At 37.6% G+C, this 11,947-nt stretch overlaps 1 protein-coding gene across 1 annotated transcript; it reads left to right on the top strand.

The window, feature by feature from the left end:
- Window positions 1–392: 392 nt before the first annotated feature.
- KRTAP8-1 (keratin associated protein 8-1) lies at window positions 393–650 on the top strand. The gene has a single exon (XM_059063973.1). It carries the CDS (start codon window positions 393–395, stop codon window positions 648–650), a length of 258 nt encoding a protein of 85 aa, XP_058919956.1.
- Window positions 651–11,947: the final 11,297 nt, after the last annotated feature.

The raw sequence follows: 11,947 nt of genomic DNA, 5'->3' as shown, positions 1-11,947 counted from the left end.
TTTGTTATTTCATTGATTAATTTATTCAACACATATTTTTTGAATTCCAACTGTGTGGTGTGGACATTCAAAGAACAAGAGGACTAAATAACAGTTAACAACCTCAGAAAATATCTTGGTATTGTAACGCCTGCTCGCAGAGGCTTGTATCTAGGACCTACAAGACCCAGTGCTTTGAAGTCTCTGCAACGTGTATTTTAACGAAGGGACACGATTTATTTGAAGGAATCCTGTCCCTGTGTTCTATCACATGAGAAATTTCTTAAGCAATTGTAAAGATGTCTTAAGCAAGCAAAACAAACTAATGAGCTATTCGTGAAACAAACCGGTGTCAATGAAAATGATGCCTTGTGTTTTTAGTCACACCCCATAGCCAGGGTATATAAAGAAGGATGGAGAGTAGGGAATCCATCACACTGAGGAAATGCATTCCGCTGCTATCTAAGACCCCAACTCCAGACACCATGTGCTATAACAACTTCTCCAGCACTGCCTTCCCAGGATGCTACTGGGGCAGCTACAGCTACCCCCTGGGGTATAGTGTTGGCTACCTCAGCACCCACTCTCCAGTGGGCTATGGTTTTGGCTATGGCTACAACGGCTGTGGGGCTTTCGACTACAGAAGATTCTGGCCATTTGCTCTCTATTGATTTGCTGAAATACCCGAGGCATGGAATCTTCTCTCCCAAGACTGAAAGGCATAATTCCAGGTCCTCATGTACTCATATCAACCTCCCAGTCACTGCTTTTCAGACCTAGCACCAGAGTCTCAAGGGAAGAAAATGAAAAACCACTTGATGGCTCCTGCTGCCTTCCCTGGATGATGTTTGTGGGGACATTTGCAGAAACTTGACACCCAGACATGTATTACTTTTGAATTTTTCACCATGCTTATGACGTTTGTCATCACGTTGCAGATGTGTCTGTCAAATTCTCAATAAACTTGTCTCGACCATCATAGTATTCTCACCTGAGTGGAGTTTCCTTTTTCGGTGTTTGGTGGGTGCATATTTTTTGGTACATGGAGTGGGGAGGAAAGTGGATTTATTTTTCTGATGTGCGTGTTAGAAGCAGTGAGAAAGCAAATAATCCTTGATCTTTTGTGATAAGCAGGCAAGAGGGGTTTACTTATGATTTAAAAAAATCCTATCTTAACCTTCCTTTAACTCTGTGACATCCACCTCCAATTCTGGTGCCAATGGTACACCATTCATTGCTTGACGTACCATCTTACCACCCCTGCTCCTCTTCAACAGAGCAGAACATTGGTGGCCTATTCCACTTATTTCTATATTAGTGCAAATGAAACCCACTATGTTCCCTCTCCCAGGGACTGAGGATTGTAGAATAAAATGCTATGTCCCCTATTTCAGGATTCTGGGGCATCTAGAATAGCTATAGACGTATTTTAGGAGTCGGAGAGTCTTTTAGGGGAAGGATAAATCCCTTATCTCAAACCACCTACGGTATCTACTTTACAGCTTAGAAGCACCAGTTTAGAAACAACGATGTAAAGCTTCTTAATCTTTGCAGAATCAATACCAGGTTGTGAATTTTACTCTTAAAAGAGCCCCTTTTCATAGACCTGAAGATATATCAGCCTTTCTCTGTGTTCTTTTAGAGAGGAGAGTAGTGTTCTTTTTATAAGCCAAGTCAATAATGTCTCAATCCTCTTGTTGAAAACATTTTATGTAGAGTACAAATATTCTTGGTGACAGCAGGATTTGGCTTAACTCTGCTCTTCTGTTGAGTGTCTGCATGTGGCATGTTGCATATTTTTCACCTTAGTTATAAATGTAAAGGCTATTTGGAGAGATCATTTTAGAAAACAGTATTTTCTGCACCGTATTTCATCCAACAAATATCTGTTTAAATAAAATTTCAAAAAACATCTTGTTTAAGAATTGACTTAGTAGATTCTTTTCCAGTAGACTATCGTTATAACCAGTAAAACGTCCAGTTTGAAACTTTCTAGCAGCCTCAGGTTGATGCATGCTGAGAACTGTAACTTAACCAAACATGCAGGTTAGAATAGCATAAGAAAAGAAAAGGGTTTTTTTTCAGAAATTAGAGGGTCAGATTGAAGTTAGAAACTGTCTGACTGTTCTAGAATGATGACTGAGTTATAAAAAATATGTGCTTGAAGAGGCCACAGAGAACATTTAATTCATTGTTTCTGAAGTTGTGGTATGTAGGAGCATCACCTGAGCAGCTGGCTTAAAATGTAAATTCTTGTGCCTCACACCCAGGAATTCTGACTTGGTATATCTGAGGTATGATCCAGAAATAAACATTTTTTTCCCAGCTTAATTAAGGTGTAATTGACAAATAAAACTTTTATATATTTAAGGTGTACAACAAGATGTTTGATATGTACATACATTGTGAAGTGATTACCACAATCAAGTGAATTAACATATCATTCACCGCAGATAATTACCGATTTTTTTTTCAGGTATATGATGTTGACCTCACTAATCTTCAGGGAAATAGAACAAAACCACAATGAGTTATCGTTCCTGTTGAAATGGCTTTCATCAAAAAGATAAGAGATAGCAAGGGATGTTATCTCTTATAGGATGTTGGAGAAAAGGGAGCCCTTATGCACTGTTGATGGGAACATAAATTGATTCAGCCACTATGGAAAACAATATGGAGGTTTCCCCCAAATTAAAAAGAGATTTACCAAATGATTCAGCAATCTCTCTTCTGGGTGCACACCAAATGGAAATGAAGTCATTATCGTGACAACATATCCACATTCCCATGTTCATTGAAATATTATTCGTAGTAGCTAAGAAATGGAAACCACCTAAGTGTCCATGGAGGGATGAATGGATAAAGAAAGTGTGGTATAAATACAATAGAAAATTGTATTTATTGTTTTGTATTGTATTCAGCCTTAAAAAAGAAAGAAATCTTGTCATTGGAAACGACATGGATGAACCAGAAATCTAAAGTTTTTAGAATTACCCCAGGGATTCTACATCAGGTGGTCTGACCCCCATGCTTTAAGAAGCACTGCTTCAGGCCATCACACACACACACACACACATATGCACGCGCACACACACACACACTTATTTACTTATGCTCAGGTAACTGAAACTTGATAAAGGAAAATCATCTACATCTCAACAGGATAAGGGTAGAAGAAGGAGTCCTTTATATCCCCAAGGACATACAAGAAGTGCACTGAAGTACAACGTCTGTGCTTGGCACCCTTCAAGCACAGACATGGTACTCGGACTGAAGTTTCTGATGACATGCTCTACTTAGAAGAAAAAGATGTATTTTTGTTGATTTGATAAATTCATACTTTCCTATGTAATAAGAAAATGTTCTACATTACTTTATATCACGTATTTTTAACTGTAATTCACTCCTATTACATATGTTTTTTTTTAAAAAAATGCTTGTATTCAGATCCCACCCTTGGAAATTCTCACAGGAAGATCTTCTATGCGTTCTGGAAATTTGTATTTAAAAAGTTCTCTATAAGTAATTTACCTTTGGGCTACCAATTTGGGACAATTACAAGGTCCTTATTCATTGCTTTTTATTTCCCATCCTTTTCAGCCTCCTCCACTTATCTTGAATCTAGGAATGAAGAGGTTTCATCTATATTTATATAGGATTCATAAAAATGGGAACAGAATAAAGAACAGAGAAAATAAAAAAAAATCTATTTCACTTTACAGATAAAGTGAAAAGAAAGAGTAGGAAGAACATTTGATGCTGCATTCAGGCTCAGCTGTGGTCTGTAGGGAGTATGGCTAGCTATTAGTTTCTAATTGTACATGAGTTTTGGTATTGAGCTGGGCCAGTTAAGTGTTCTGCACATAGTAGAAACTCAATAAATATGGCTGGGTTATCGGACAAATTTCCCCAACAAACATGAAAAAGATATCAAACATCCATTTGCTAACATCTCAAAACTATTCTTTAATTCATAGCCATTTGCAGGTTGGAAGCCTGATGTCTGCGCATTTTACAAGTTGGATTCATCGCAGAAGGTCACACATGAAGAAAAGTGTGGTTTTTTATCTCCGAATTTCCCATTAATTGCTTACTTCTCCGAATTACCTGAAAAACGAATCTACGTATATTTAAGATTTCCATGCTGAATAAAGCCTGTAGCTGAGAAAGGTGACTTGAATACTTAAAGACGCCTTATTTACAAAAGAACGTTTGAGAGAAAAAAATATTTTCCTCCTTTATTTTAGGATGTTTCAGAGTAATTCTTCCTGGAAGAAAGGCATGGCTCGAGAATATTCTGGAGTACTTTCTTGAATTATGAGTCTGTGACTAACTGTTGCACTTAGAATCATACCACATAACCCTTGCTTGAATCCAGAGTACAGAGTTATTTCTAGTCTGCTTACTATTTTCCTAATGACTTATTTCCATAACCAACTTGTCTCCACAAAGGAGGGGTTTCGAATGCTGCAAGTTTCTTTAGAAATCTGTTTTTCACATTTTCACGTTCTGTGTATCACTTATGTGCTCATGTCTCTCACGAACGTCTACCACCTGGGTTCTGGATTTCTGTCCTTTTACCTAAACACTCTACTCGAATTATTAGGTTTCCCAATTCCTTGATTACTCAGAAGTAGTGATTCGTTAGTCAAAGCTGAATATATGAATGCTGATTTGTATTTACCCATGTGGTTCACAGGAGTGGTTTAGAGCCCCAAAGAGTTTTCCAAGACTAACTTTGATAGTAAATCTATTAGTGTTACCCTGTTAAACATTTCCCAAGTTTTCTCTTAAGGCTATTTTGAAGGCATCTAATATCTGCCGTCTGTCACAAGTTGGTAGAGGAATGTTCTCCAAGTGTGGCTCTTTTTGTGACTAGGGTATTTGATTACACTAATCAATAAAGTTCTTGGCCATAAAATTACTACAGTGGAGAATACGAAGATGGCAGAGTCATAGCGAGCTTGGTACTGGTAGGAAATTTTATATCGTATTTACATTGTTCTTGCAAATAAGAAATGACCAAATGATTTTTCCTCCCTCCCTCATATTATTTCCTTTGCCTGCATTTTCTTTTCAAAGATTCACACTGGCTTTGCCTTGTAGACTCGAAAAAAAGCTTTCAGCTACAATGGATACCTAAGGAAGATTACCAAGTACCTTACAAGTTCTTCTTCACCTACTGAAGATACTAAATGAACATAAACATAAAACACTGAAGAATCAATGGATGACACTGGCATTTGATAAAATTTTTCAAAGTGAATCTTTTTCTTATCCAAAGAAGGTTTTGCTTGCTCTGTTGCCCCAAACTTCAGACACAGGAAGCAAAGCTGAAACTGGAAATGCTTCATACTTACATGGCTCTGATTTTTGATTTCCCATAATTCTCCTTCAGCCAAAGAAGCCATTCCAAATGTGGTAGCTGCTGCCCAGTGGATATGTTCAACTCATGGCTTTATGGTGGCAAATGTGTAAATAAATTTTTCTTAAAACCAAACAACCAAACAACTGCCCACCCAACTACCCACCCACACTTGTGTACATCCTAGAATAGCATAAAAACTTTGGAGCTAAATATTTGGCAAGCATGTTTTCATCCCATTGTTCTCTTATGACACTGAAATCCTTCTGAACTGGGTTTATTTGAGGTTTTAGGTGAGGTCATCATCTTGAGCATATTCTAGTATAATTTTTCAGTCATTTCAATGATAAAAATAATTAGCAAAAGAACTAATATTTTATATATTCCTGGGCTTGTAGTACACTATTCTTCATAACCCCATGAGTTTGGTTTTATTCAAGGTTCTGTTATCCTCATTTTACACCAGAGGAAACTGGAATTCAGAAAGTTCAATGACGTGTTCATGGTCTCAAAGCTGGAGAGTGGTAGAACTGGATTTCTAATCTGTGTGTGTCTGATGCTGAAGCCTTGCTATCTGCCTCCTACTAACCAGAGTTGACTCGAATTGCACTCTATAGAACTGTGTGCTCCATGAAGGGCTATTATCTATCTTGATCACCACTGTGTCCCCAAAATAAAGCACAGCATTGGGCTCATATTAAGTCCTGGATAAATGTCACATGAATGAAAAGACAAGATATTATTTTCAAATTAATATAAAGACTCCTTAATCATGGCAATGAGATCCTTTGAAAATCTTTTGTTCAAATCTGAAAACAGCACTATTTGCTTTGTTTGTTTTTTTGACACTCAAGAGAGATTTTATGAATGTGTTGATTATGAGCCCAGAAACAATTTCCTGAGATTGAGGAGTGGGCTGTGGATGCCGTTTGGTTAGGATCTACTGATAGGATGAAGCAATGACATCATGCAGCAATTTCATGTCCCCCAGCTCTCTCTCCGTGTCATTCATTCAACTGTGTCTCTTAGAATTTTAGAGATATCAATTATAGAGTATTTTTCAGTACCATTCTTCATAAATGTCAAAAACGATTTGTTCTGCCTTAAAGGAAGAGATGAGTAATCTACACAAAATTGCACAGTCCAGAGATAGAAGGCCAGTGAAGAAGGAAGTAAAGGGAAGGGAAAGAGACTTGCTCATCTGACAAGGATTTCCTCCTTGGTCAAACTCTAATCAGGCTCCACTGAACCCTCTTCACAAGTAGGCTCTGACTTTTGGTTTCCCGTGTTTGTCTCTGCATTGTCCAATTTTAACAAGAAACCTGCTAATCAGTTAAACCAGGACCCCCCCCCCCCCCCAACCTCAATGTCTAATCACCTTCAATACCTGATCTGGTTTCTCATCTTCCACCATTTACCAGTCTGATCTCTCTGGACTGCCTTCAGCAAGAATCCTGTTAGGTTGGTTTAGCCTGAAACCAACCCCCTCTCCCCTTACCCTTGATATTTCTTCTTAGTAATTTTCCATCCACCGATTCCCCCCTGCTCCTTGGCTAAAAATTCCCACTTTTCCTTGTATTCGAAGTTGAGCCCAATCTCTCGACACTATTACAAAACCCATGCTGCTACATTGTAGTAGCTCCCCTTGAATAAAGTTGGCCTTACCATCTTTAACAAGTGTCATGAATACTTTTTAAAACACATCTCAGTTCTCAGTTTTCCTTGTCTGTTTTCAAATTTTGTTTTCGTAATTTAAAATATCAAGAGAAACTTTCCTTTGTTATCTGAGTGCTATGCTACACACTCCCTGGTCCTAACATCAATCTTAAAGTTTAATTCATCTTTACAATTTTATAGCTACACAAACTCCTCCTAGAATCTCTGCTCCACGAGGTCCACACAACATTTTATAATTATGGGATTTAGCTGCATATATTTATGTTGATTGTAGGCGTGTTTGTTTTGCCTTTGCTTCCAGTTTGAAAGGTTTGCTAGATCTACGAGCTCTTTGAAATCTATATCTCAGATCCTGGTGTAGAGCTTTATGAAGCATGAGGACATTCAGTAAATTCCTGTGGACTAAAAACATGGTTTGGTGTTGCAACCAGCACAGTTTTTGTTGTTGGGAAGTCATATAATTGGAGGATTGAATTTGGAGTCCGATTTAACCACAGACCTTGAAAACATGGCAGTAAATTCTCATTTTCAGAGATAAAACCCATAAAGAAGAATTCTTGAGAAGTTAATCAACCTCAAACTTCTTTCAAGAATAATGAGGATCTCTTCTTTTTTCAATGAGATCTAAGAGTTTAATAAGAATTTTAATTCCCTTGATTTAAAGAATGAAGGAGGTACATTTCTTCATCACAGCTATATGAGTCACTTAGGAAGAAGGATCCCATTATGTGCTGTAGCCATCAGACTTGCTGACTGATCAAATCCTTGTCTCCTGGACAATGTATTATGACTTCTTCCCTGACAACTTCAACCCCAATGGTTACTGGGGAAATTACGGGTATTCCCTGGGCCATTGTACTGACTGTGGATATGGTAACATCCTCTTACTTGTGGGCTGTGGCCTGGACTATGGCTATAGAAGTTACCAACCACTCGGCTATAAAAGATATTGGGCAACAAGAGTCTACTGATTAATCTGCATATCTGAGACCTTGGCACTTCTGGGACATTTTGCTCTTTTGTTTCCTGTCTGATTCCACCTTTCTTTGAGCCCCAAGATGATGCTTGACCAAATCCAGCTTCTCTATACACTGGATCAGTTTCACTTCAAGATGTATCATGTTTAGATGATAAGTCTTTGAACTTTTCCACAAGTTCATCATTTAGGCTGTGATTCTTATTTGAAATACGTTCTGCTCTAATACATTTGACGGTGGTTTTTCATCTTGAGGGCACTTCTGTTTTCGCCTCAAAAATTTATCTGAGTTGACAAAGAACCCGTGGTCTGAATATCTGTTTTTTGGTTTAAATATGTTTATGGTGGTCATATTTTCAGTTACCTGGTACAATAAAAGTAACATTTTAAATCCAATAAAATGAAGATTGATTTTTATAGATTACCAAACAGTGTTAGTTCTACTATCTGGGCTAACTCAAATGGGATTGGTGATGTACAGGTTAATTTGATTTGATTATTAATATGCAAAGTCCAGTAATGAAGTCAAACCAATTTACTTTGGATCCTAAATAATACAGAATGACTGCTTATGTTGAAGTATACATTATGTATGGCTATGAACATACATTTTTCTATCCTACTATATTCTCTTTAATTGTATCTCCTCTCTAGAACCATGTTCCTCAATGTGTGGTTTCTGGACCAGCAATGTCAGCATCAACTAGGAACATTTTACAACGGCAAATTCTCAAGCCTTTTATCTCCTCCCCCCCAAGACCTAAAGAGTCAGCAGTATGTGTTTTAACAAGTCATCCAGGAGATTCTGGTGTATGCTACATCTGTGAAATACTGCTGTAGAACATTTAGTGTATTTGTTCATCAAATTAATATAGAATAGTTTTAGTTAACTGTTTGTAAGATTAATTAGATTTGAAATGACAAAACAATGATTTTAACATACATTTATACTGTACCTTATGATTTCACTGTATATTCATCTACATTATCTTATTAGAGCTTCACAAAACCTCACACATTAGGAATAGTAGTTGCCTCTTCTTTACAACTTTGCAACTGAGGCAGAGAACGTGGTGTTATTATCAAAGTTCAGGCAAACAATATATAAATTTAGATGAGAATTTATATTTTCTACTATTGTGGTCCATTCATTATATTACATGTTAACCAAATCATACTCTAATAAGTGATAAAAGCAGAAATATAAACAAGTCCATTTGTGGCTTAAATACATTCTTGGATATTTTATGTACTTTTTTTTTTTTTTTTTTTTGCGGTATGCGGGCCTCTCACTGTTGTGGCCTCTCCCATTGCGGAGCACAGGCTGCGGACGCGCAGGCTCATGGGCCCAGCCGCTCCGCGGCATGTGGGATCTTCCCGGACTGGGGCACGAACCCAAGTCCCCTGCATCGGCGGGAGGACTCTCAACCACTGCGCCACCAGGGAAGCCCTTATGTACTTTTTGAAATAATAAAGAAATACATTAGTTCATTTTGGCTTTATACCTTAAAGGCCAACACTTTGTTCTTCTACCTAATATTAAATATAGCTTCAATAGGATCCTTTATACAATTTGAATCCTGATGGATTCAACATGGTCAATCCAGAATTAAACAGCAATTCAAATACATTCTTTTCATTAACCTTTCCAAAATATACATCAACCTCCATACCATATTCTGTTACACTTTTCTAAACAACGAGGTATTTTAAAGAATAAACATTGGAAGAATTATTATTGTTTTATTAAATTCATAGTTTGATGCAATAATCTAGTTTTTTTCTTATTTCAATCATCTCAGTGGGTGTTTTTCTGGCAATATTGATCATATCTTAAGGAACAGTTAAGTGAAAGCCAGTTGGTTTAATAATTTAAATATATGTAAGATGTAAAGCATTTTCACAAATGCTTCTAGCTTCGTTGAAAGGCTAATGTTACATTTCTGATGTGTTCTTCTCATTCTCAGAGCAAGCGGGTAGTTAATCATGCAAAGTCATGTTTCTTGAGGGTAGGTTATTGAGAGAAACATGAGGGAAACTACATTTGTAATTTATCTCACGTGGTTGACCCTGTAGAATGCTGCATTCTTCTAATTACTTATTTTCTCATGTCTGGTAGATCTTGGTTAGCATCAAGGCTATTTAGTAAACTTAGAGCCTAAACGTGGTTCATTATTTCATGACAAAGGGAAAACAGTGAAAACATTGAAACTTCATTAAAAAGTTGGTTGAAGATAGTGGCCATCCTCAAAAACTGATTACTCATAAACATAAAAATATATTTCCTCATCACTGATAAATATCAAGTGATCACTGAACACAAAGTAATTGCAATTAAATTGTGGACTAGGTTCTCAAGGAAAATAAAGATTTCTAGATCTCATGAGATATGATTAACAGAAGATTTGCCTTAGCTTTAGAAAACATCCATAATGGGTTCAATCGTATCAAAAATTTCTTGGGAGAACAATCTTTGACATCTTTAGCCACACATTTAGACAACATTAATAATCACTTGTGTGGCCAGAAGATGTCTGCAATCTCACAGGCAATATTAGGTAATATAGTAAGAATATTCCTCATTGTTTGGAAGCCTGAGTTTTGAAGGTTAAATTAGGAACCTGCTTTTACAGAAAATTTGCTTTTACCAAAGCTCTTCAGTAGCTTCCCCATTATAGGGACTAAACTAATTCAAGGAACACTGGGAAGTCAGTCATCCTCAAACAATTTTAAAGAGTAATGAAAATGCCTAAGGACAAGGTGGGTATTTGTTGTCATACTGTTTAGTGGGCGTGTATAAAAGGCTTGGACAGATGGAGCAAGTCATTCCCAGGAAACGTTGTCTTTGCCACTCAACACTCAACTCTTAACAAAATGTCCTGTGGCTTCTTCAGTGAGGACATCTACCCAGCTTCCTACTGGGGCAGTTGTGGCTACCCCCCTGGGCTACAGTATTTACTGTGGATATGGCAGCAGCTACTCCCCAGTGGGCTATGGCTTTGGATGTAGATATGGCAGCTCCCGGCCACTTGACTACAGAAGATATTGGACATTCGACCTCTATTAATCAACTTCTAACCACGAGAACTGTACAATGTGTCCTCAGGAACCAAACTTGAAGCAATGTTGTGCTAACAGCTTTCCAGAGGATAAAACGTGGGCTTCAGATTCTCTATGTGTTAAACTGTGCAAAGTAGAGTGAACATAAACTTTGCGGATTGAACTTTATTGGAAGACTTAATTTTTCTTGATAGATTACTGTACCTTTAGATTTTAAATTCCCAATATGTTTGATTTTCATGTTTCCCCCTAAATTCTAGTTCAGTTTTTTTCCATTAATTTCCCTATTCTAATAAATATACTTAGCCTATAAATGTGATTTTCAATTTCATTGTGTTCTCTTGATTCATTCTTTGTGGATATCTTTTCCCCCTGCATTTTGCAGTGAGGGTAATACTTTGCTATTCTAAGCATTCTATCTATTAAAGGGATATTGATTTAAGAAAAAAGTAGACAGTGCGTGGTGAATGTTCATGGATTCTTCTTTCATTCCCTTATTCATATTATATTCTTGAATAAGAAATCTGGAGATTAAATTTAGCCCTAACCTCTCTAATCTCCATTGTGTTAAGTGCCACTATAAAAGGTTTTTAGCTTTTTTTTGGTGTGTGATACGCGGGCCTCTCACCATTGTGGCCTCTCCCGTTGTGGGGCACAGGCTCCGGACGCACAGGCCCAGCGGGCACGGCTCACGGGCTTATCTGCTCCGTGGTATGTGGTATCCTCCCAGACCGGGGCACGAACCCACGTCCCCTGCATCGGCAGGCAGACTCACAACCAGTGCGCCACCAGGGAAGCCCGGTTTTTAGCTTTTTAAGAATACTTTCCAGTTTCCTGTTGTCTTCATTCTGGCTCAGTGCTGACAATGCCAACTAGAAGAAACAGTGTAC

Source organism: Kogia breviceps, chromosome 5 (genome assembly GCF_026419965.1).
Source record: "Kogia breviceps isolate mKogBre1 chromosome 5, mKogBre1 haplotype 1, whole genome shotgun sequence".
Taxonomy (NCBI): domain Eukaryota; kingdom Metazoa; phylum Chordata; class Mammalia; order Artiodactyla; family Physeteridae; genus Kogia; species Kogia breviceps.
The sequence above is the reverse complement of the archived record's forward strand: the minus strand, read 5'-3'. Positions and strand labels throughout refer to the sequence as shown.